General features: G+C 39.9%; 1 protein-coding gene across 1 annotated transcript; it reads right to left on the bottom strand.

Annotated features, from left to right (window-relative positions):
• Nucleotides 1-172: 172 nt before the first annotated feature.
• tdrd6a (tudor domain containing 6a) lies at nucleotides 173-27,238 on the bottom strand. The gene is made up of 26 exons (XM_076271909.1): nucleotides 21,424-27,238; nucleotides 21,174-21,298; nucleotides 20,995-21,075; nucleotides 20,865-20,913; nucleotides 20,713-20,783; nucleotides 20,407-20,464; nucleotides 20,223-20,302; nucleotides 20,065-20,125; nucleotides 17,716-17,795; nucleotides 12,634-12,694; nucleotides 11,547-11,611; nucleotides 11,328-11,388; nucleotides 10,932-11,011; nucleotides 10,713-10,773; nucleotides 10,319-10,398; nucleotides 10,067-10,156; nucleotides 9,885-9,942; nucleotides 6,874-6,935; nucleotides 6,348-6,438; nucleotides 5,819-5,889; nucleotides 4,760-4,817; nucleotides 4,585-4,655; nucleotides 4,098-4,167; nucleotides 3,753-3,826; nucleotides 3,440-3,497; nucleotides 173-743 (listed from the first exon to the last, which is right to left on the bottom strand). Exons 1-26 carry the CDS (start codon nucleotides 27,236-27,238, stop codon nucleotides 637-639), a joined length of 7,638 nt encoding a protein of 2,545 aa, XP_076128024.1. The 3' UTR covers nucleotides 173-636.
• Between the last annotated feature and the right edge of the window lie 147 nt (nucleotides 27,239-27,385).

Raw genomic sequence — 27,385 nt, 5'->3', positions numbered from 1 at the left:
ATCAGAATCAAATCAAATGGATGTATTTGTAGATTGAGTTATAAACAGTTATTGTTTTGTTTATCTACATGGCTTCAAGTGACTTAAAAGTATGCAACACAAATGCAGTTAAATTTATAAACTTGCTTATTTATTTATTTATTTATTTATTTAGCCTCAAAAAGTAAATTACTCTATTATTCTATTAAACATTTCTGAATTTTCTTTAAGTTACCAAGAACAAGGCATCGTAGGAGACCTGAGTCATGCTTTGGTTCAAAATTGACATCAAAGAAGATAAAGAACAAGAAACCTTTGTACAGTAAATCACACTATATCAAAGTTAACATATTTTTTTAAGAATTAAGCACTAATTATTGTCCTTTTAAACATCCCACCAAAACATAATGTGTACTTACTTCACACATATTACTAAATTGCTGAGATATTGAAAGAAACAAAAACATTCACCATTTGCATCAGTAAAACAAATAATAATAATAATAATAAAAAAATAACGCAATCTGCGGAACTTGCAAATTTCTTCCACATCCAAAGGCGGCCCATTAATTAATTTTTTAAGAGGACTGATAAAGAAAAATCAAACTTCTGTTTGGACAGTACAGTCTCCTCCTGTTAGTCACCTCTCTGATGGCTTTATGGCAAGGGAGCCTTCAGCTCACCCACAAATATGACACTGTCATCACTGTCATCACCAGACTCTGCTCGCAGGCTGAGATGTGTTACTTCACTTAAAATGTCATCTGACAAAAGAGAAATTACAAGTTTGTTATGATGCATATTTTAACAATATCTGACAGAATATCTGACTTCTGACAGAACCATAATCCTGTAATCCACCATTTGCACATTTTCAAGAAACATATTCTCCTGGTACAGGAGAGATGGTGTTCTATATAGACCCATCACTTGAGTATTAGATATCTTAGCCTGTTAATTAAAATGTGTGCACAGGCATCAAGACCAGTTGTCAATCAGAAATCAAAAATGTTAGTTTAAACCAGTGGTTCTTAACTGGTCTGGCTTTGTGACCCACAATTTCCCATGTCCATTTAGTCACGACCCATATATTTTTTTTAGCTTTCAAGCCAATGGATATGGTGAGCTACATGGTATGACAGGCCTGTAAGCCTACTTGTTTGGAACATGCTGATGTTTTGCAGTACATTTGTGAAGTATAATCTATCTAATCTAATAAATTATCTATCCATCTTGCTTTTGACAGGGGAACTTAGTTTCCATACAGAATTTTTGTTTTGATGGTTTCATGATCTCATGTGCCAGCAATTCATTGCACACCACACACTGGGGTTTCAGTCCCATTTTGACCTCAATTTAAGTGAATCCATGTCCCACTTAAAATATTCAGGATCGTAGCCTACTTGCGTATACCACTAAACTGATGTATATCATGACCTGTCACATTAACATTGTTTATGTCCATGGCAAAAACTGATATACGAATAAAGTCTATCAAAATAAAGGTCTGAGATTAGATCTGATATAGTAGTACTTAAAATGGCATTTTTTTTTAAACCCACAAGCTCCGTGACACACCCAGAACGGTTCGGGGACCCACTTTTGGGTCCCTACCCACCAGTTAAGAAATACTGGTTTAAAACCACCTTAAAGGGGAAATCTGGTGTAAAATATGCTTAGCATGATGAGTTTGAACGTTCACTGGGGAGCAAAAAAAACACTAATCCGATGCATTCTAAACTAGCCTGTTTTTAGCCGATTATTAGAGTAAGTACTTCCGTCAAAAACACGCGAGATCTGTGATGTAGTGACTTAATTTTAAGATGCCGCCGACCGGCAAACGAATCAAGATACAGGCTAGTTTAGAATGCATCGGATTAGCAGAACTGCCAACCTTGAAGATTTTTTTTGAGTAGCATCTCGAGCCGAGAAAAAAAAAAATGCCTTCATGCATGCAGCCAAAAACAGACATAGCCATACTCGCAAGACACGTTTTGGATAGCGACCCATCTTTAATGTTGAATATCTATCTAAACGGGATCCAATTTGTTCCTGAAAGTGCAAACTGAATCTTTTACAGTAGCTCTATAATGTTGACAATCTGTTTCAGAGCCTAATAATCCTGACCTATGAAAACCACACGTTTGGATAGGCACTGATGTGGTATGTTGTCCATTTTCTTTTATGTGGGCCCTATTCGATCATGCCTGGTATTATACCTCTTTTCAATCCATTATTATTAAAGATTTATTTTTTAAAGAAATACATCTATCGTCCATGTTATGCCAACATATCTAACTCACCTGGATGTAGGCTACAGTAGAGGCTTGGACATCTGCTATTGTCAGTGTGTAGTCTATCCCTTTACTCACAATAACCTACTTTTTTTTTTTACAAATTAACAAAACATTAATTGTTCAATTATTACCTGCTGACTAATGCAAACTACTGATTGCTTTTAAAGAATTTCACTTGCATGTGCACTCAAGTTTTTTTTAGGTCGCGGTGTCTTTCTGCCATCTGTGAGGCTGCAATGATTAGGCCTACATTATCCCAACTACAGTGGTAGGTGCGCGAATTCCGTCTTAAGCATTTTATTTGTTCTCACTTGTTTTCACGCTAATAATCAAGGATCCATATGCTCCAAAGAAAAAAACTAATTGAACACTCATTAATGAGCAGCTCAAAATATTTCGCCTTGGTCCACTTGCAGACTCGTTGTTAACTCGTTGCATTTTGCCTCGGAAAGGTCCACGCTCCATTAGCGCCTTAGTTATGAAAACTTTAACCATCAGCGACACATTGAAAATATGCTAACTGAAACAACTCGTGAGCAACCAAGACATAGTCAAACTATTAGGCCTAGGTGAATTTACAATCACACTCAGTGGAACATTTTTAGTTTCACAGCAAAACGGTAGCTAGGGGAACGGGAATTTGCGAGTGAACATTTGTTAAACTCACCTCATCAAGTCTTTCATTTAACCCACCCTTGGCTGAAGAAAAAATAACATAAAGAGAGGCCACTATGCTTTGCCTCTCATTCTCACTTGTCACTTTCTCTCTGTATCTCATCCTCGCATGAAATATATTAGCGGGAGATTTACATGCTCAAGAAGTTTTCCGGAGAATTGGATGTCTGCTCGTTTTGCGTAGTTTTAAGTAAAAAATCGTAGCGGCGTATTTTGATGTGAAAATGCGTTGTTGCTACGCAAAATGCGTACAGGTTGGCAGGTCTGGATTAGCGTTTTTTTGCTCCCCAATGAACGTTCAAACTCGTTATCATGCTAAGCATATACAAAATTCATTTTACATCGGATTTCCCCTTTAATCCATGTTCAGGTCAAGGGAACTCACCTACTATTCTTTGAGTATTTCCAATTATAAAACCACAGTGCAAATTGTGATTAAATACTGAAACACTTAAATAGGCACTAAAAATGAAGTGACCGGTTATTACCTAAGGTGTGGCCTTCTTCAGCACTCCTCCTCTCTAACTCTTCACTGCGGTCTTTCACCTGTAAGGACACCAGCACCGACTTATTTTGAAAATATTTAGATTTTTTTGTTTATGGATTGAATTTCCCCCCTGCTATGGCTATATGCAAGCCTGTGGGGAATGTCCAGTATGGTTATCTGTGATACATTTTTCTTGTTTTTCTTATTTTATATTTCATATGGAGTATTTCTCAAAACATGTCATTAAACATGCATAAGTTACTTTAGGTTTCCTTATAAATAATGACAAAGAAGTGATGATAAATGCAAGTTACCGTATCATCTGAAGCAGTGTCTGAGTCTTCAGTATCAGAGGTTAGGTCAATCAGATCCACCTCCACAGGAAGATCTGTTCAGGACAAAGGCCATTAAGAAAACATTACATACTCTGATAGAAAATGCTAAAAACAGTAATTCTTCTGAACACTCCCAACAACTTCCATGGAGTAACTATATAACAGAATCATGGACTGGATTAATGCATTACTGTATAAATGATTTGCTTTGGAGGGATGCTGGTTATCTGTTGGCCTTTTTTTTTTTTTTTTGTGAAAGCACGTTAACGACAACCAGTTAGACAGCAGACAGCAGTTACAAGTCTGCATTTCAGGCTGACTTACCATCTGATTTCTCGATAACATCTGCATCCCCAGTCTGATTATCACAGTCACCATCACTTTCAACTGTTGTCTGCCGAGAACAACAACACATCTTCAACTTAGCTCCGATATGTGTCGCATGGCTGAACTAAGTATAAGTATATATACACTCTTTTGATCCCGTGAGGGAAATTTGGTCTCTGAGTGTGTTTCACTAATTCACGGATTGGAATAAATGCAGAGACAGTTAACACACAGTGAGGTGAAGCACACACTAATCCCGGCGCAGTGAGCTGCCTACACAACAGCGGCGCTCGGGGAGCAGTGAGGGGTTAGGTGCCTTGCTCAAGGGCACTTCAGCCATGCCTACTGGTCGGGGTTCGAACCGGAAACCCTCCGGTTACAAGTCCAAAGCGCTAACCAGTAGGCCACGGCTGCCCCAGGTCAACTACAGGTCATTTGTGCTTTTCAAAAGAACACAAGGGACATTGCATCTTCTCTCAGGTACCTTCTCATTCGAAGAAAAGTTTAAAAGTTCCAATACTGCAGTGGCTCTCTCTTGGAATTCTGGACTCTGCTCTGTAATCAAACAGTGTCAGACTGTTGACACCATGCAAAACAAAACAACAGTTTTGCTGTAACAAATAATCAGTTGTAGTAGACGTTCTGTTGTGATTGCTGACCAGTGCTTCCAGTCTCTTTGGCTGAAGAACTCTCTGACTGGACTTCCTGCTGTAGGACCTGTGGGTAAATTGTGAGTATTGAAATCAGAACACATGTTTAATAATGCTTTCTATATTGATAGGTGGATTATGTTGTTTTGCTTCCTACAGTCAGAATTATGATTGAAGAACTCAACCAAGTCAGTTGTTTACCTGTTGTGTTCTTCTACATCATCTACTTTGACTTTTACATATCCTGTTTCTGTACTGGCCCCGAGTACATAATTATAATTGTGTGACCATGTCTTTAGCAATAAGGGAGAACAATATGCTTTTTACAGTATGTCACTCTTCTGCATGAGCGCATCCTCATCATCAGTAGCTGCTCTGAATTGCCAAGTTGGTACTAACCTCGCTATAAACCTGTACAAGAATGCTTTGTTTGTAAAATGTAGCTGATCTTCCCATTCATATCGAAACATTAACATTTAGGTTAACTAAAGGTGCTCTAAGTGATGTTGGATTACGTCACTTCTGTTGACATTCAAACAAAACAGAAAGCTAGCTAGTCCCCTCCCACCCCCTCCCTCCCATGCAACTGAAACTCTCCTGAACGTGCATCTCGTTGGTGATTGGCTGGAACAGTTTATGTTTCATGTTCCAGGCCGGACCAGGCTGTGTTTGTAGCCTGGGCTGTCCACATAAGCCGAGTTTGTTTTACAGTGTATGTGCCGTATGTGACAAAAAATGTTTTAGCTGAGAAACCACGTAACTGGACTTGGATAAGAGCCTTTCCCCATGGGCCTGTGCTACAATTACTTAAAGCCTTGTAAATGTTGAGCAAATAAATTACATAATTTCTGTCACCTGGACAAATAGAAAAGATTGATAAACATTTATGCACGCCCTAGATATTGAATGACATGAATTACTCATTACACTAAGGTAGCCTATATTAAAGAGGTCTAAACCACATCTGTGCAAAGAATTATGATATATTTGAAATACAGTTCAAGTTGTTACCCAATGTTTCAGTATGTGAGTGGTGAAACCACATTGCATGGTTTGCTCAACACATACCTCTTCCTCTAAAGTAGATCCTTGGAGATTAGCATGCAAAGCATTTTCATGATGTTGTTCCTGGTCCTGCTCTGCTGGCAAGTAGATAAAAACAACTAGGCTTGATCACACCATATATATTCAAACTTTATTTTGAGACTTTGGGAGTGAAATTAAATTACTAATTGGATAATTAAACCTGAGCATTACCACTGGCTATTCAACAAGCATCAAAATTGACTAAAAAGTAGTCGTACCTGCCAGAAACGATTTGTAACTGCAGGTTAGAGTTGTATGTGATACTGATTTGTAAGATGTTGTAAGATTTCTTTAATTGTAAGTCCTGTGAGTGTAGGATAAATGCTTTGTAGATTTAGGATAGATCTGTACCCGCAGAATAAATTTTTTTGTGTGCAAATGATTTTCAGTTACAAATAATTTCTACAGTTTCAATTTGTGATAACACGCATACAAAACTTAGACTGAATAGAACAGAACTCTATAAAGTAACAAAATCACAGCTACATATCTCATAACTTGAATAACCAACCAGCAGTCTCAGGCTCTTCCAGGGGGGCCCCCTCAACTGCAAGAGGAACCACTTCACCTGGAGCTTCCAAAGCAGTTAGGCACTCCTCAATCTACAGCAAGTTGACAAACACACACACATACAATATGTTGGCAAAACACACACACACACACGTATAATATGTTGGCAAAACGGCAAATATTTTCTTTGGGACTCTCCATCCAGGAGGGGTCCACGACCATGGCAGTGATCATCCTCAGCTGCACACTGAATTAGTCTTAGTCCCTGGCTTAGTCCCTGCCCTGTCATGCTTGATCATCCTTAAGCACACCATGTTGATATTTGATATATTTGATTTAGTTTATATAGTATTTTAGTATCATGTTTATCTTCTACTGTCTATTGTACAGTGGAGTTTTGTTATATGTATATTTCTTTTTTGCTGTAAGTGCATGTTGAGTGTGATGTCTGTATGCTACTGAGACCTTGAATTTCCCCATCTATCCATCTATGATTCTATCTATCTATCTATGATTCACAAATTCACCTGTTCCTCAGCAACAGGTGGATCCACTGCATCGCCAACACCATGAGGGTCCTCATCCAGATCTATAAAACAATAAAAGTATTCATTCAATACTTAAATTTCAAAACTACTACTTAATCTGAAAACTAAGCAGACAAAATCTAAACTGCTGTCCAAATCTGATTAATGACTACAGAAAATTCTCGGGATGTTTGAACATGGACTGAGGCCCAGATGTACTAAGAAATACCACCTGTTTCTGATGCTGTTTGCGCCTCAAAACATGGTTGAGGGGAAAGTGGGAGTATCACACAGAAACATGGGAGGAGTGTTAACCCTTTAGCCGCCAGGGTTTAAAAAACCAACATTGGATTTTCACATAAAAAATTTCAAATGGCCATGGCTTGAAAGTGGTCAGAGATAAAGTCCTACTGTAAATGTGAAAATCATTGAGTATGAATGAGTTGAGTTTATGAACGTGGTAAATTTACTAATCTAATTTGCATATTATGACGTCACTGGATAGCAACCACCTCAAATTATGCACATTTCAGTAAATACTAGATGTTGGAACATATTTAGGTAGTTTTACTTAATTTCTTTGTCATTTCACCCACATAACAAATGAACAGGAAAACAGTCACATAGGGCTGAACGATTTATTGCATTTGCGATGATATCGCGATATGATGAAACACGATTTTCAAAAAGCAAAGGCTGCGATTTGTAATATGTGACGTCACCAAAACGCATTTATACTTGCGCTTGCCGACGCGCCACCGTCTCTTCTCACCGACCACTGAAGAAGCAAAAAACGTAAACAAGAGGACCAGCTAACAGTGTCAAGAAAGGTCTGATCAGTAGAGCTACTTTGGTTAAACATAAACCTCTTCATTAACTTTTTGCTCGAACCTGCCATGTCCCTGGTTCTAGTTCATAATTCCCCTGTGCTGCTACTCTGGCTGGTAACTTCGTTCACTTGTCCAGCTGACGATTAAAACTCCACGACTGTTTAGGCTGCACAGCAGCCATTCACCTGTGCACTGGGGGGGCATTTGCGATATCCAAGGGGGTTGGTGGCACAAACATTTCATCTCACAGGTAATGAATTGATGCATACTGTTATCCGCAAGTAGTTGACACAGCTAACCACCAAAAACCCAGCTGTTCTAACATTAGCTTACCAGCCTAGGCTCTAGGCTACATACATGCTGCTAACTGCTGATAACTTTGCCTGTTTAAAGAGTTTTGTCTCCGCGATTGGCTTTGTTGTGATATGAACAAACTAGTTAATTTGCATGCATGTATTGCGCTGCGGTGTTGATGATGCTAACCTTTAGTTAACACCGAGCCGAACGGTCATTCGGCCGCATTTATTTGCGCTACAACAATCTACAATAGTTTGTTCCGATTCACGTGCAAGTAGCCTACAGAGGAGAGGAGCGGGTCTGTGTGTGTGTGTGTGTGCGTGTGTATGGAGAGCACAGGACAAGGAGAAGCCGTGTCAGTGCCACTACATGTAGACCTATTTGTTAACTAACGAAAGGTCATATCTACATGAAATAGAAACAAAATAGAAACGAATCAGAATCATTAAATGTTTACAAGGCTGGAAGTTCAACAAATATATGTCTACTAATGTGATTAAAATAGTTAAATAAAAAAATATTTCATTCATCAATCTTATTCAATGACCTAATGCCATCATAACATAGGCCTGGGCTCCAGGAAAGAACAGTTTATGTTTAACTTATCTAATTTTGTGTTGGTCATACTATAGAATAATAAGACAGAAGATAAAGAGCTTAAAAATAATCGCATATCGCATCGCAATCGCAATATTGGTGAGAAAAATTGCAATTAGATTTTTTTCCAAAATCGTTCACCCCTACAGTCACATTTAAACCAACAATAGTACTATTACTACTACTAAAAACCCTATGCTACTATCCAGAAAGCAACCTGGCCAAATCAGTTCCTATCCCGGGTGACTTTGTAGTTCTTCAGAGCCCTATTTTTACAATCCCTGCTGTCTATACCACGTCAATTACGGACACTACTGCGTTACGGAGGAAATGCACGTCTTCACGTGTTTCTCGCGTACTTCCTAAAAAACCTTCACAAACAAATCTGAGCTTGAATCGAAGCTCTGGATGTCTGCCAACTAGTGGTAAAGAGTACACACCCTTCCAGTGGACACGCGCGATTCAGCCTGCACAATCCAAATACAACATTCACAATCGTGAAAGCAAGGACGCATAAAAAAATGACTAGCTAAATTACTATTAAATCCGCTTGGCCTCATTAGCATGCTGCACATATTTGTTTAAAACTCTTTGCATTCAAGTTGACTGATCATCCCAATACCAATGTTTCCCAAAAGTGCCTGTCCCAAGGAGAACAAGTATTACCTTGAAACACACATGGGGAAACTGAACAGTCTAATCAATAGACTATGATAAGCTAGCCAACTATGCTACTTTATTTACAATATTTCCCGGCTTCAACCAGACAGCTGAATTAAAGAGGTAGAGTTGTAATAGAAATAGTAAGCCTAGGCTATAGACTAATCTGCATAAAGTGTGCGGTCATATCAGAAATTCATTCATATATTATAATCCTCTGGTGTTCCAATGTAGTAGCCTAGAAATCTAGACGCACCCTAGCGGCAGCAAATTACATTAAAAAATACATATTTATGTAATATGCACTTTCATGGCTAAGCTACGAAACTTATATAATTGACCATATGTGCAAACTGGTCAGTCTGTTTGCCAATATTGTGATGGAAATACACAAACAAACTGAAGATTTCTGAAGGCATGATTTCTGCTAGGTTAACTACTTGGGGGTGAAATGTCACTCAGCTAGCCTAATCTCCCCTACAATTAACAAGGATGTGATTTAGTTAAGTGTATTGATATTGATGCATAACCTCAAATCACCTCCAAATGTGATCAACAATCACATCAGCCAGATCCTTTGGAATATAACAATAACAGAATAGAATCCGAATAAGTACTAAGAAATACCTGCTGTTCCTGATACGTCATCTAAGGCAACATCATCCTGGCATTCGGGCAACTGATCCTGAAATATAGCATAAATTATACTGTCAAAGGGTTGGACATGCAGTAAGCGTTCTTCAGGAAGATCAGGATGTCTTTCTCCAACCTTAGATGTTTTCAGTTTATCCCTGAGTTGCTTTACCTACCTCTTCCACTTGGGGAGGAGGCACAGAATCTGCTTGTTCTGATACGACGACTGTAACATCTAGATCAATCTGGCATTTATGCAACAGATCCTGAAATAAAGTGCAAGTTATATTTTCAAAAGGTAGGACATGCAGTAAGCATTCTTCAGGAGGAGTAGGATGATATAATTTCAACCATTCATTTCATAAAGTTGCCATGCCTTTCTTTCAAGTTTATACGTTTTTAGTTTATTGCCGAGTTGCTTCACATACCTCTTCCTGTTGGGGTGAAGGCACAGAATCTGTCTGCACATCATACGACGGAAGTGCCTCCACAAAGGAACTGTGTTCCTCTGTCATAACAATTTAAACACCGATTAAACAATCCCCCATCAGATGAGACTTCAGTTGCCCAGCATTACATCTTAACTAGAGATAATTACAACCAACCAACATGCCTATGATCATCAGATGAAGAGTCTTCTAATTCCCCAGTCTATGGACATTCATGTAATTTATTTAGGTAATCAAAAATGTTTGGATACTGAAGTATATCTATACATGTCTTAAACATCTGAAATGCACCTCAAATTGCCTCCAATCTGTCCATCCCTAAGGGTAGTATGGGTCATAATAACAACAGAATAGTATACAAATAACTACTAACCTGCTGTTCCTGATAAGACGACTGTAGCATCTACATCAGCCTGGCATTTATGCAACAGATCCTGAAATATAGTGCAAGTTATATTTTCATATACATGCAGTAAGCGTTCTTCAGGAGGAGCAGGATAATCTAAATTCAATGTTATTCATTTCTAAAGGCTACCACGTCTTTCTTTCAAGTTTAGATGTTTTCAGTTTATTGTCAAGTTACTTCACATACCTGTTCCTGTTGGGGTGAAGGCAAAGAATCTATCTGCACATCATAAGACTCAAGTCCCTCCCCAATGGAACTGGGTTCCTCTGTCATAACAATTCAAACATAGATTAAACACACAGCCCTCCCTCCATCAGGTAACTTCAGCTGCCGAGCACTACATCTGAACTACAGAGAAAATTATAACCAACCGATAGACCTACGATCATCAGATGAAGTATCTTCTGATCCTCCAGTTTATGGACATTGATGCAATTTATTTAGGTAATCAAAAACGTTTGGATACTGAAGAATGTCTTAAACATCTGAAATGCACCTCAAACCTCCTCCAATCTGTCCGTACCTAAGTAAGAGTAGTATGGGTCATAATAACAGTAGAATAATATCCAAATAACTACTAACCTTCTGTTCCTGATACCACAAATGTAGCCTCTGCATCAGCCTGGCATTCATGCAACAGATCCTGAAATATAGTGCAAGTTATATTTTCAATAAGGCATGCATTAAGCGTTCTTCAGGAAGAGCAGGATAATCTAATTTCAACATTATTAATTTCTAAAAGCTGCTATGTCTTTCTTTCAAGTTTAGATGTTTATTGCAGAGTTGCTTCACCTACAGTACCTGTTTCTGTTGGGGTGAAGGCACATCATAAGACGCAACTGCCTCCCCAATGGAACTGGGTTCCTCTGTCATAACAATTCAAACACAGATGAAACACACAGTTCAGCTGCCCAGCACTACATCTGAACTACAGAAATAATTACAACCAGCTACCAGGCCTATGATCATCAGATGCAGTATCTTCTGATGCCCCAGTCTATGGACATTGATGTCATTTATTTAGGTTATCAGAAATATTTGAATTTCTTAAACATCTGAAATGCACCTCTACCCATCTCCAAATGTGATTTCAACAATATCACAGCAATCTGTTCAAACCTAAATGTTCATTTCTGATTATGATAATTAAGACCATATTTTGCATCCTTCAAAAAGTGCTTGTACAAGGCTCATATTATACTAGTATCTCATGCTAATAGGATATTAATTGTTCTTTATTAAAGGTACTCTAAGCGATGCCACACGTTTTTTAGGCTAAAACATTTTATGTCACTTACTGCAAACATCACCTAAACAACCGCTAGCTGTCTGTGTCCTACACTGTAAAAAAAATGTGATCTCTGGACAGCCCAGGCTCCAAAGACAGCAACAAAAACAACCTGGGCAAACCTAGCCCATAAAAACATAAACTGTTCCAGCAAATCACAGACGAGATGCGCATTTAGGAGAGTTTCAATTGCATGGGAGCAGCACGGGAGGGAGGGGGAGGGAGGAAGTAGCGAGCTAGCTCTCTGTTTTGTTTGAAAGTCAACAGAAGTGCCGTTACCCAGCATCGCTTAGAGCACCTTTAATTATATTAATGGAAACAATTTATTTATGATATACAGGTCAATTAATACTTCAAACTGACGTATTCAAGTAAAAAAAAAAAGGAAAACACTTCACCACCAGTGCAAGTAATAATCAATGCTCAGAGTTACGTTGATTCTGTCTGAATTTCACAGAACATACTCCCCCCATAACCCACAATTGTCGCTATTTGAACAAGATGGCGAGCAGGGTATTGAGGAGCAATGTGCGGCGGTCACTGTTGAGCTCTATAGGGATCCAGCAGCTTCACTGTTTGGACCCCTAAAGAATTACCAACCTGCTGTTCCTGATTCATCAGCTGTGGCATCCACATCGGTCTGGCATTCATGCAAGAGACCCTAAAATACAGCGTAAATTACAGTTTGAAAGAGTACTAGTGCAGTGCCCGTTCAAACATGTCACTCCTGTAGAAATCCCCTAGCCCAATTACATGCCCGCAGGTATGCCTGCTTTGAAAATAGGATGATCGGGATAAACATCATTCCAGCTAAGCATTCAATAATGAATACTGACTATTACATTATAATATAGTGGCCTATAATTAATGTGCAGTAAGCAGAATTTAGGCATGGCTGCATGTGACATTTTTACAGATCAAAATGACTAACCAGGGTATATGCAGGAATCATAGAGTTGAATTTACTACTTTTTACTACCTTTTTTACTACCTCCACAATATTTTTTACTACCAACACGACATCAAGCAGCAGCCCTTTTTTTTGGGGGGGAGGGGGGGTATGCAAAGCACCACTTACTACTTGCTTTAAGGTATACATCATAAATATTAGGTACACTAATAATTTCTAATTGTGATCATTAAGTATGGTAATTGTCAATGACAATGTTTTTTTGTAGTGTCGAGTTCAGTTTCAGTTGTCCTTACCTTAACCCTAGCCCTTGAGTTATCCTAACCAGCCCTTAGCCTTATTAAGGTGAATGATAACCTTGGCACAAATTACGCTAAAACACCAAACATGTGTGGTGAAAAATGAAGAACAAACACCACCGACAACCCCCCCCCGCCAAAAAAAAAAAACAATAAAAAAAACCAACTCCAGTCTAAGGATAGGCCCAGAAATCTATTTCTATGGATATATAAAGCCATTATTATTGGTATGGTATTGTTGTTGCACATTTGACACTAAAGCAGTCCGTGAAAACATGCACATCAGTGGACTGCTTTACTAATGCAAAATTGAAAACTATGATTTCATTGCATTACTCAGCATGGATGCACGATGCTTGCATGATAAATACTTCCCAAAACAACAGTTAGGTAGGTAGGTAAGGATGCCATTTAGGAGTGTAAATCAAGTTTAATCACTTGCGATCGCGATTCGATGCGCTACTGGGGTCTGTTGTCGATAGGAAATGATAGATTTTGGATTCAAATGCCAATATTATAGGCTAAATTATAGGCCAAATACTGAACATTGACTGTGGAATCAAGTAGGTTACAGTTTTTCTTTTCCCCCCTAAGCCCTCCTGTCACTAGCTAGATGCTTTCAAATTTAACATGGTTTTAAAACTCATATGTTGCAGTTTTCCGTCACTGCAATAAAACTAGCCTATTTGGAATATTTTGTAGGCCTGCTGTTCCTTTTATGAGAACAATTTAACTGATCAAGTTTTCATAGGCTATTGAATGATTTAAATGTGAATGCCATAAACTTAATTCGCCATTAACTAGATTAGCGTAGTTCTTCACGCAGTTGTCATCTAAATGCAGTGTTTTATAGGCTATTCAAAGAATTTCACGTTCATCACTCAGTTGTGGTGTAGGTCTGTCTTGAGTGATCGATCGCTGTCCCTTTAAATGTCTGGGACTTTAAATAACGGGACTTTTAAACTCCATGTGTACGGTGTACATTTTAGGACATCCTCAGCTGTCAGACTCAAGTGTCAGACATCAGATGAAAAGGCATCAGGTCTCAGGAAAACCTCTGTCAAGTTTACGGAATTACACAGTCATGTCTCAGACATCAGATGAAAAGGAGTCAGGTCTCAGGAAAAGCGGAGTCAGACAAAAAGTTCTCAGATGAAAAGTTATCAGAGTCAGGTCTCAGAAAAAGGGGAGTCAGACAAAAAGTTCTCAGATGAAAAGTTATCAGAGTCAGGTCTCAGAAAAAGGGGAGTCAGACAAAAAGTTCTCAGATGAAAAGTTATCAGAGTCAGGTCTCAGAAAAATGAGAGTCAGACAAAGAGTTCTCAGATGAGAAGTTATCAGTCAGGTCTCAGAAAAAGCGGAGTCAGACGAAAAGTTCTCAGATGAAAAGTTATCAGAGTCAGGTTTCAGACATCAGATGAAAAAGAGTCAGGTCTCAGGAAAAGCGCTGTCAGGAGAAGCGGAGTCAGACGAAAAGTTATCAGATGAAAAGTTATCAGAGTCAGGTCTCAGGAAAACCGCTGTCAGAAGAAAAGGAGTCAGACGAAAAGTTCTCAGAGGAAAAGTTATCAGAGTCAGGTTTCAGAAAAACAGCTATTTCTGTTAACTGGTACAACAAGCAAACTCATTAGTGATATAGGCTACGAAATAAAATGCTAGTTGTTTTCTGAAAGCTAGTTCACTCGTGTAGGCCACGTTTAGTCCTCCAGTTGCCATGGATACTACAAACAAATCTGAAGAATCATAACGTGAACTAGCTTGCAGAAAACAAGAATTCTATTTCGTATTACAGGGAAGCCAAAAACAATCTTTGGGGAAGCTACACAACTGAAGCGTTGCATCTGCTGCAACAAAGCTTCCACTATAATCAATGGAAATAGCTACACCAGACGTGATAGCGGTGCATACGTTCGAAAAAAATAGACCACTCTTAAATGTTTTTATGCGCTGCAAAAGGAACGCTCCTGGTGTAGCTTCCCTTACAGTAGTCTAGGCTATTATATCACAAATACGTTTGGTTTGGTACAGCAAGCAAACTGGTACAGCAAGCAAACATATTTGTGATATAATCATAGACAGTATGGATATAATACTAAATAGTTTCTTTCTGCAAGCTAGTTTGAGCACTGCTCAAGTTCACGTGATGTATGATTCTTCAGCCAAGTTTGTTTGTAGTATCCATGGCAACGTGGGTTTATTTTAGCCTACACACGAGTGAACTAGCTTTCAGAAAACAACTATTTCGTAGCCTATTATATCACAAATAAGTTTGCTTGTTGTACCAGTTAACAGAAATCTGAGAAAGAGTCTGAGAACTTTTCATCCGAGAACTCTTTGTCTGACTCCCCTTTTTCTGAGACCTGACTCTGATAACTTTTCATCTGAGAACTTTTTGTCTGACTCCGCTTTTCCTGAGACCTGACTCTTTTTCATCTGATGTCTGAAACCTGACTCTGATAACTTTTCATCTGAGAACTTTTTGTCTGACTCCGCTTTTCCTGAGACCTGACTCCTTTTCATCTGATGTCTGAGACATGACTGTGTAATTCCGTAAACTTGACAGCGGTTTTCCTGAGACCTGATGCCTTTTCATCTGATGTCTGACACCTGAGTCTGACAGCTGAGGATGTCCTAAAATGTACACCGTACATGTGCCTAGTATAACATCTTGCCAATGGACTACAGTTGAAAATTAGCCTGCTGGCTAACACTGGCACATTTACAGAAATGTTGATCAATGTGCACTGTCCTTTAAATAAATAAATGAAATGAAACTGCATGCTGTTTTTGTTGATGGACAGTGCCGTCTTTGATTCAGTTTTCTACCGTTTTAATAAATGACACGCGCACTTGCGTGGTTAAAAGTAAGGAATTGTTTTCACTTGTTTTCTTGCAATTCCGTAATATTAGATACTAGGTCTAGGTTACGGGAAAAAAAATGTTGTCGGTTACTATGTCAGTGACTAGTTCGAACTTTGTTACTGATGGGCTAGGTGGAATTTTATTGCACGGTTCTGGATGATCACAGTCAGATGGCAGCGCTACCATCAGCTGAACGAAAGCTTACACTAGTCAAGTCCACAGTTGTTAAAACTTCCAGCTGAAGTAGCCTAGTGTAAACTGAGAGAGTTGCCTCCTAACGGAGTGAGAGTAGCTGCTAGCCTATATTTTCTTAGCTGCTATCAGAGTGATAGGCTAGCCTAGGCCTACATCTACCGCTCCTTTGCTACATGAACAAATATTATCAGATGAGTGACAGAAGCACCGGACAAGCAGGCCCATATGATAAACGCTGCTCTGGTAGCCTGCGGTAGGGCCTAGATGACGTGAAAACGCGAGAGTCCCCGAAAAGCATCCCTGCATCCCCGGCCCCTAAAAAACTCTTCGGATCTGCACGATTCATATAAGTCGCCCAAAGCAACGTGAAGGAGACACCGAAAATCGCGTTGTTTGTATCCCTGTAAAACAACTGAAAAGGCGAAAATGTTGTTTGTTGGCGTCGCTGATAGGCGGTCAACCACGGAACTCTACACAGTTTACTTCTATGTCATTGCTATCGACTCCGACTCACTCAGGTCCTGTTAGCACGTATATATTTTTTAATTAGGCAAGATGAAGTTAAACCATGTAGACACAAATATTAAGCAAAAAATGTAAACTCATTATATATTGAGGTGGTGATGAAAAATTTACTACCAAGTCAAATTGCATTTATTACCTTTTACTACCTTTCAAGGGCCTTAATTTTGGTAGATTCTATTTACTACCTTTTACTACCTTTTACTACCGCGCGGACACCCTGCTAACAGCTGTTTTGAGTTAAGGCTATATGTTTATCGTTAAGCTTACTGAATAACTTCCTGATAGAGGAGACAAGCCATTTTGTGGAATGATGAATCATCATATGAAATTTGCAACAATGTGACTCAACAATCTTTGGTAGCCTATAAGTGACATTACGCCCTGTCTGCTTCTTTTACAGATATATTTAACAATATCTTTTGCATTACTTTTTTTTCCAAACACTGTCAAACTTGGCACTGCAATTACTAATGCCCGTAGAGACACTGGTCAAGTTTGAAATCAATTTGACTAACGGTTGGACAAATATGCAAGCCTACAGTGCTGTGTGAGAGGGGGAATGGATACAGTAGAGCGGGAAAGATTGTGTGTGCTTCTTTTACTGATATATTGATATATTTTGCATTACTTATCCAAACAACGTCAAACTTAGGACTGCACTTATTCGTTCCTGTAGCAAGACACCTGCCACATTTGAAATCAATCGGAGGAACGGTTCGAGAGATATGCGAACAACAGACACACAGACAAATAGACAGACGTTCCTGTAATTAATAGATAGAGGAAGCAAGCGTTTTTCAGGACTTACAGTTCCGAACTCTTCAAAAAGTTGCAACTTCTTTCTTTTCAAGTTTAGATGTTTTCAGTTTATTCTCAAGTTGCTTTACCTACCTCTTCCTGTTGGGGTGAAGGCACTGAATCTGTCTGTACATCATAAGCCGCAAGTCCCTCATCAATAGAATTGGGTTCCTCTGTCATAATAATTCAAACATAAATTAAACACAAATTCTTCCTATCAGATAACTTCAGTTGTCAAGCACTACATCTGAATAACAGTCAAAAGTCAAGCTTCAGTTTGAAGTTCACTATACAATGTATCATATAATATAATACATTTAAAAGATGTAATGAAGCATTACCAATTAACGGTAAGTTTCTACACAGCGAAACACCTCAGGAATTTCTCCCTACCAAATGTTGCCTTGGGGGCGTAGACCTAGCCGTTTAGCTGTAGTGGTCAGTAAGCAGTGGCAAGCGAGCTAGTTAGGCCATCAGCTAGTTCAAAAGTTTGTCTACTAAATGAAGATATAACAGGGTCTTCATTAGGGCTGTAACGATATGCGATTCGAAACCGAAATCGCGACACTTATATCCACGATACTGTGTCGCGGTGTGAAAAGTCAGAACCGCGACACACCCTTTCTAGTGTTTCATGCAGTGCTTTGCAGCTTACACGGCTGCATAAACAACACACATCTCCCGCTTTACTTACCGGTAGCCTACGTTGTCCAAAAATAATTAAATAAATAATTTCATACCTCTCGTTGCTTTCATTGTAGACTGTGTGTTCAACTTTACCAAACAGTATAGAAGTAAACCCCCTCTCCTTGCCCGGCTCTCTGTCGCGCTCCCTCCCTCTCACTCTCCCTCACACGCGACTTGGCCAACACAATCCAAATAAAACAGTCACAATCATGAAAGCAAGGACGCATAGAAGACGGCTAGCTAAATTACTATTAAATCCGCTTAGCATCATTAGCATGCTGCACATATTTGTTTAAAACTCTTACAATCAAGTTGACTGATCGATCATCTCAATACCAACGTTTCCCAAAAGGGCCTGTCCCAAGGAGAACAAGTATTAGGCTACCTTGAAACTTAAACACACATGGGGAAACTGAACAGTACAATCAGTAGACTATGATAAGCTAGCCAACTATGCTACTTTGTTTACAATATTTCCAGGCTTCCAGACAGCTGAATTAAAGAGGTAGAGTTGTAATGAAAAAAATAGTAGGTCTAGGCTAATCTGCATAACATGTGCCGTCATAAATATCAGACATTCAGTAAAATGTTTTTATATCAGGATATAAAATACAGATATATTATAGCCTACTATATATTATTCACCCCTTGCAAGTGACGTCACGTTTTGTTCGCGCCACAGCAAAATAGCCTAGTGGACGGCAAGAACACGAATCAAATCAATGGGTTGTAATGGGACATATCGCACAGCTAGGAGATTATAGTGAGATTTAACCGTAGTAATGCCCTTCCACACTGTTGGCTTATTGTTTGGAATACAACAACATCCCATGTTCTTGCATAGATATATTTTGGTTTGTTTTCTTTGTGTTTCGGGAGTATTTCAACCACAATTGCATGCTTATCTTCTCAGTGTATGAAGCACAGCAGCGGTTGCTATAGCAACCATAGACTCAAGTCTTTGGCAAGATCTGAATGTAAACAGATAATACCGTTCAAGTTTTTTTTTTTATTTCCTATTTCTTTCAATTCTTTAACTTAAGACATGTAAGAAGTAAGTTTATTCGCTGGGCAACGTACAAACTGACGAGTTACATTAGCCCTAGCACTATGAGCTACGATTAACGTTAGCTAGAATAGCTAGAAGCTAGCTTCTAAGTGTGGCAGCTAAGTTATTATTTCATGTTCTGATATGACATTCTTAACGTTTTGACTATGTTACAACTGATAAAAGCAAGACAAATAAAGTAACCAAATCGCTTTGCAATATTTTAGTCCAGAAATACTTATTCATTTACCATAATGTTAATTACAGTAGCCTAACGTAACGTTATCTCCCCTTGCTGTTACCACCAGTTTTAATAACTTTACATTTGCGATCATGACCCATTTCATCTAACACCACTGGCATCTTCTTTGACTATCAGACCCCAAACAGCAATACATTGAACTACAAAGATGTTATAGTAATGGTGTTCAGTTCATCATAATCTTTATGACATAATGTAATTTGCCGTCCGTGGGTCAAAAATCGTGATACAAACCGAATCGTGAGGTTGGTGTATCGTTACAGCCCTAGTCTTCATGCCTCAGATGCCTCAATTTATGTTTGTAAACCCCTTAAACATTTGTCTGTAATCTGCCTCAAACCACCTCCAAATGTGGTTTCACCGCTCTCATAGCAATCTGTTAGTACCGAAGAGTAATAAAATTGGGTCATAATAATAGAATTGAATCAGAATAACTAATACTAACCAGCTGTTACTGACACATCAACCAAGACATCCACATCAGCCTGGCATTCTTGCACCAGATCCTGAAATATAGTGTAAATTACATTTTCATAGGGTACAACATACAGTAACCACATTTCAGTATGAGCAGGATGATCTCATTTAACTTCAATCACCTACCTCTTCCTGTTGGTGTGAAGGCACACAATCTGTCTGCACATCATAAGATGCAAGTCCCTCCACAAAGGAACTGGGATCCCCTGTCATAAATCAAACAGAGATTAAACACACATTCCTCCCATCAAATAACTTAAATAAAATAATCAAATGTCCAGCATTACATCTGAATAACAGAAATAACTACCAGGTCTATGATTGACAGATGAAGCATTTTCATCACTCAGGATATCTTCTGGCAGACCCTATGAAGAACATTGTTTGCTTTAAATGAAGGCCTAGAAATCATTCTGGCATTTGTATATTTGGGGTCTTGCTCCCAGACAGGTAAACCTGGTTAACCTTGGGTCAATCAATTGACATCTATAGTCAAAGCTGTGTGCGCATCTCGTCTGTGATTTGCTGGAACAGTTTGTTATGTTTTTATGGGCTAGGTTTGCCCAGGTTGTTTGCTGCCATAAATAAAAATCTGTTCTCCATCGGACATCCTTACCTCGTCATCTGAAACACACTCAAGAGGATCAACTAGTACTTCAATTTTCCCTTTAGTGTCTTTGCTCCTCACTGGAAACAGATTGCATCAAGTTTAGCATCAATTATTCCTCAATGAGAAATTTCTGGAACTATATTTACAAAAAAACTTACCTTGTGTAAGATCATCTGAAGAGGGGGAATCTGTGTCTGCTGGTGCACTCTAAAAAATCATTGATTTAGTTTTAGGCTCTATATTCTTTTTGAAAACCTTATGCAATACTGTTAAGAGGACAAGATATACCTGGGTTTTCTCCTCTGGAATGGCTTCGAAGAGGTTTTGTGGATCAACTGCCATTTGAGAATCTTGCTCCAGTAACAATACCTGCACGCAAGAAATTGACAGTGACTACACAAAGTACACCAGAAAATACATCTGATGACTGCTACAATAGTTTTTAGGCAGGAGAGAAAAATGCTTACCAGTAAAGTTTCTTTGGAAATGCTTAACACTTTAGCATGGCACCAGTTCTGGTTAGCTTGGGACCAGACAACACACTCTGCTCCAACAGTGGCATTTCCTGTAGCTCTTCTAAGTTTGCCAAAATCTTTTTTGAGGATCAAATAGAAAGACACAGACACATTACAAACACTATTTTGAATAACAGGCAGCAATAACATCTAAAATGACAAAACAGTTTAAAATGTTAGTTACTGTTTACTCATTACTTACTGGATGCAAAAACTTCACTGGCATTTCCCTCCTCAAGAGCATCTTCTCCAGTTTCAGGGTTTGCAGCAGTTGCCTCTATAGACTGTTCAAGTACATTTTCACATGCCAGACTGTCCACATACCTATTTACTCCCTGATCATGTGAGGTTGAAGACTCATAGCTTTCATCAATGCAGAGTATATGGGTGCTTTCATTTAAATCCTGCTCCAAGATGAACACAGTGCTACTGGCAAATTGGTCCAACTCTACATTTTCCTCAGGGGCTTGTGCTGAACTTGTGCTTATCATTTCTATAACATCACTGATGACTTTTTGAACAACATCTTTCATAAGGTGATCACCCGTGTCTGGCAAAAGCATAGTTGAGTCTTCTTGGTTGCCGGAAGATGCCATAGCTACTGGTTCATTTTCCTCTTCTGTGTGTACATTGAGATCTTCAACAACAGGCAATGCAGGGATGGTAGAATCTATGGTTACTGAGAAGTTCTGTAGATTATCCTGCTCTTCTGGGCTGGTTACAGGGCCATCAAAAACTTTCAGTGATAAGCGATCCAGATTACAAGTCTGCACTTCCTGGCTAGATGCTTCAAATGTCTCCAACTCCGAGGCAAGAAGGGTAGACTGGAGAGGAACTACTGGCTCAGTTGAAACTGTTTCTGCTGTGGTTTCAGGAACCTCACCACTGCCAGAGGATGGACACCAGTACTTTTTCATGATGTCATTGATGATTTGGTCCTCATATTCAACCTTGACTATGTATGATGCCCTTCCATCCTCAAGCTGTGTAGGCTTTACAATTGTCACTTTCAGGAGTTTATCATTTAACAGCTCAAAAAACTGGTCAGCTGCATCATCTTTCCAGGAACCCTGAGAGCAGTCAAAACCATCCAGTTGACACAGAAAAGCTTGAGGGGGAATATTGTATAGCTGCAGAGGGAGCTCTCTCACTTTGTCAACATTGATGTATGATTCATTGCCATAGTCTACAAAGAGAATGGAGAGCGTGTCTCCCTCATTTGACAGGATTTCACCTCGATACCATTGTTCGTCATCAGCAAAGAGACCCAAGCAGGCTCTCCCAACATGGAGTGATCCTAAGTTAACAGCTTTGAATTCTAGAGCATTTCCAACATGTTGAGCAAGATCAGAAATCTCCAGGAGCGTGTCTGCATCGGAGTACTGACACCAAAAGAACTCAGGCCCATTTATGGTAGAAGCAAAAACATCTATAGACTGTCCTTCAGATAAATCAACCTTCTTGTACAAAACTACAACTTCGTCCAAGGCTTGACTCTCAGACGATGAACTATATTGTTTCAAACTTACTTCCTTGCCTGCTGGCAGATCAGTTGTTACAGTTGAGTTTCTTGTGTGCAAGTCATCTCCGAGTCTTTTGCCATTTGCCACTAGGGTCACTTCCCAACTACTTTCTTTTTCTCGAATAAACGTACAATGTATAACTCCATCAATTCCATCTATTTCATTCTTGAAGTCATCTGAATATCCTTCATTGCCTGTGGTCATGGAACCACTCAGGAAACAATGAATGCTCAGCCTGGGATAGCCCAAATGGGGCTGAGAAAGCCTGCAGATTTTCGAAGAGGGCACTACTGCCATGTTTCCGAAGTCAATAAACTCCACATTGTAAGAGTCACTTTCAACTTGTGTTTTTATGACAGCACGATACCAAGATTCGTCCTCTGGAAATTGAGCATTAACCAAATGTCCTTGTCGGATGTCTTTCACAGACAGGGGTGTAGTATCGCTGTCATTATTCAACTTTTCTACAACATCGAAGATATCATCTTCATCTGAGACGAGCTGGACAAAGAAACTTGAAGGACCGTTGCAGTGTGACACATAAATGTCTGACTCCGTTCTAGGCATGATGGACTTTGGTGCAAGATCAGACAATTTTGGAATGACCTGTGGAGCTGTGTCTTCACTCGAGGAGACGGCAGAAGTTTTAATGGGTCGTGCAGGACAGACCTCAGGGATGCCGTGTTGTGCAGGTTTAGCTGACGTTACTCTGGACTCTGCGGACACAGACCCAGATACATCACTGAAAGAGGCTCTTGCTGGTTCCGTCACACTTTTGTTTTTCTCATTTCCTGAGCCGAGTGACCTTGGTTTTGGTGTTGGATCTCGCTCTTGGCAGACATCTGCTTGCGGTCTTGAATAAGTGCTACCCAGATTTTGACCATCACCTCTGTTAAAAGACACTTGTGTGTTGCTGACTGGTGTTTTTGACTCAAACATGGTTGATTTCCCTACATCTCCTTTGTTGAACGGGATGGGTGTGGAGTTGTATTGCTTTCGCCAGACTTCATTTACTTGAGATTTTGAGTCTAGGTTTGATCCATTTCTCATATCAATATCTCTGTAGGAAGTGTTGTGAGTGTGTTTCTTCCGCCAGTCATAATCCACTTCTGCTTTTGACTCAAACCTGGTAATGTCCCTCCACAGTGGGTTTTGGGGAATCCTGGCGTCTTGCTCCAAGGCAGAATCCTGTCTTTTTGTCTGCAGCTCGGCAGCAAACTTTTCTTTAAGAATACGATTAATTTGTGTTTTTCCATCATACAGTTCAACCAATAGCTTTCCACTTGGTTCTTTTGCCACAATGACTGCTTTCAGAAAATGATCAATCACATACTTTTCAAACCAGGTGTTTACCTCACTTGGGACATCCACACAAATATCAGAAAGTCCACACTCAATAGCTTGAACAGGCATAGACATGATCTCACCAGCTTCAATGGGGATTGGAAGCAAATCTGACTTCTGCACTTCTATCGTGTCTCCATAATCCACAAAGTTAACCACAATGGATGGGTCGATAGATTTTATTTGCCCTCTGTACCATTCGCCATCTGTGTATTTCGCAAAGCAGACAGTTCCAAATGTCTTTGGACATTGCACAGACTCAAGCTGGTGGCAAAGGAAGTTGACTTTGTCTGCTAGCTCTTGAATCACTTCAGTGTTCCTACTGAGCTGGCAGTAGAACTGAGTCACACTCTTCACTGTGGTCACTATTACTTGTTCTTCAGACCCCATTTTGAGATTGTGGTTTGAGTAGTAATAGGTGTCCAAACGAAATGGTGGGACAGGAGCCTTCTTCGGGGGAGCACTTAAAGCCAGCCCTTTCTTCACTAGCAGACTGCACACACTCTGGAATGGCGTTTCCAAGTCCACCACATTGAAAACCACTTTCTGCATGTCATACATTACAGCATATATGGTGCATTTCAGAGTAATGTGCATGGATGATGCTTCATTTACAAACTCTTTGAACAGATGTGTAGCATTAGAATCCCATTCATGAGAAGTATGCGATAGTGGATGAATGAGGTTGTACAAGCTGCATCGAAATGCTTGACCATTCAGTTTCAAAAAGGGCGGGTTGATGGGACGGAGTTCCTGCACAGCAACTTTCCTGGTTTGTCCATAATCAATGAAAAGTACATCAACATGAGGTGTCTGGTGTTTGTGAATGACCAAAGCTCTGTACCACATTCCATTTTCAGGATGACGGGCTACACATGCTGCTTCAGCAAGTTCCTGGTATTCACTGTCTGCATAGTGAGTCTGCATATCTTGCATAAGCAACTTCAGGTGCCCTATATTTCTGGCAATCTGGCACCAAAAGTCATTTGGGCTGTCAATATGAGACACAAAAACCTCTACTGAGCTTCCAATTTGAAACAAGTACTCTTTGAAAGCAGATCTGGTAGCCTTAGGCATTGCTGCCCCACTTTCTGACAATGCTTCACTCTTGGTTTTGCAGGAATCAATGACTCTCACCTGTGGAACTTGAGACAAGGTCTGCGGTTTGTGGGCATATTTGATAACAGGCTTGGTAATTGCCTCTACCCTCCTGGCCAATCCAGCACTGCACATCAGGTGGCACAGGTCCTTCTCACCATCTAATGCTGGATCAGACAATTGAACAATATGTTTGTCCTCTATCTTGCCAGCAACATGAAGGTCAAGAACTTTGTCCATGACTGAGTCCGAGAAGAAATTCAGTGCCTTTACGCTCCATCCATCACACACAGGTTTGATCCCAGCTAAAGCACATTTCAGCGCAAGAGGTGGCAACACTTGGTATTTGGAAGGTAAATGACGGACACTTTGACTGTCCACCATCTCTGTATTTCCATAGTCAACAAAATAAACCAACAACTGTTTGCCGTTCACTTCACGAACATTAGCTCTGTAGTAAGAACCATCTTTAGACAATGCAGCACAGTAGAGACCAATTGTTGGGTTTCTTACAAATCCATCTGCAGATGCTGGATCATAGTACAAATCTGTCAGTTCATCCATCATCTGGTCAAATTCATCTGCATACTTCTGAGTTTGAACCCAAAACTCTGATGGACTTTCAACATACTGCACAACAACTTTCTGTGTTGTGTTCATTGGAAGGTTTTCTTTGGGCATATTTAACTTGCTTTCCACTTCCTCGCCATGGTTAGGTGGATGCAATCTGTGAGATGTGCTCTTGTTAATGCTGTAATCTTGAAGGATTTTCTCTGATTCCAAGAGACACTCTGCAGATGTGCCAAATTCTTTATTGAGGTTCCTGCTTCCAGCCCCAATAAGAGTGACATAATGAACCCCCTCTGACAGGCTTTGGTACTCAAATTTAGCAATCAAGGTCTTGTTTAACAGCAGAGACCTCAAATAGTCAATCTGAGAAGCAGTCCATCCAACACCTTTGTCAATAACACCATGCAGGGAGCACACATAGGTCACTACAGGCATTCGGAAGAATTCTGCTGCCAGGTGCCTTATGCTGTCAATTTGAGTAAAGTGTTTCTTGCCATAATCAACTTGCAATACCTCTGCTATGTTACTAGATGGCATGACCAGCTGCAAGACTGCTCGATACCACTTGCCATCTGGTCCTCTAGCTGCACATGGAGACCCCAATGTTTCAGGCGGTGGACACATTCCCACTCTACCCTCATAATGCTTGGTGATCTGCTCTGTTAATTTCATCAGCTCCTGAGCGAAAACTTTCAGCTGACAAAATATGCGTGAGGGGTTTGTGACCTCCGTCACAACCACCGTCTCTACCATTTCAGGTTGCAGCTCCGGGTACATATAGTTCAGTTGCGTCTCTGGGTGCCTGACCTCTGTAGATTTGTCACTGGTGGACTGATTGGCTGGAAGCTTTGTGGGTGAGCCTCTGCTCGAGGGCTGCAAATGATGAGATACAAACTCTCTGAACCTCTCTGGCAGAAGCTTCTTGGCAAAACCCATTTCCAAAATCTGCTGTGAAAGACTTGGGATGTCAAGGAGAAGAGTCCGATGAGGCACAAAGACTTCCTGAACACATGCATTCACTATCTTACCACTTAGAGATCTCAGGAACTCCAAGGCCATAGGAGACCATTTGTTATCAGGAGACAATGGTAAAACATTGGCAAGAACACACAACTCCACCTCCGGAGGTAGAAGGAAATGCTCTCTTTTGCCCCAGGCCAACATGTTAGTCTTGACATTCAGTGTCTTCCCCTCATCAAAAAGAAACACATTGTAATTGGATGACATACGTGAAACTACACGTGCTCTATACCATGTTTCACATATCTGGACCAAGCATTGGTCTCCTGGGCTCCCGTCTGCCTCTCGAAATCTCTCTCCATAACACTGAATCTCTTTTCGCATCTGCTCATAAACATGCTTACTCTCTTTGCAAAAATTTCCCCAAAATTCCACCATAACACAGAGTGGATTTGAGTTCACTCGGGTTATCAGTACAGTAACATTTGAACCTGCCGATGGGAGTCCCGCAATGGAACACATGGTGGTGTCTTCCCAAGTTGGGTTCATCCATCAATTCCAGATATCCAGATGTGACATTACATTCAATGCCTGTAAGGACCAAACAGAAAAACAACAAACAGATGCACTCAGTCAATTATTCAAATCTAATTTGAAGGCCTAACATTT

Source organism: Alosa pseudoharengus, unplaced genomic scaffold (assembly GCF_046254945.1).
Source record: "Alosa pseudoharengus isolate Yale_2024_CS ecotype anadromous, Long Island Sound unplaced genomic scaffold, YU_APseudo_1.1 YU_APseudo_1.1_scf_7, whole genome shotgun sequence".
Taxonomy (NCBI): domain Eukaryota; kingdom Metazoa; phylum Chordata; class Actinopteri; order Clupeiformes; family Clupeidae; genus Alosa; species Alosa pseudoharengus.
This window is presented reverse-complemented; position numbering and strand designations above follow the sequence as displayed.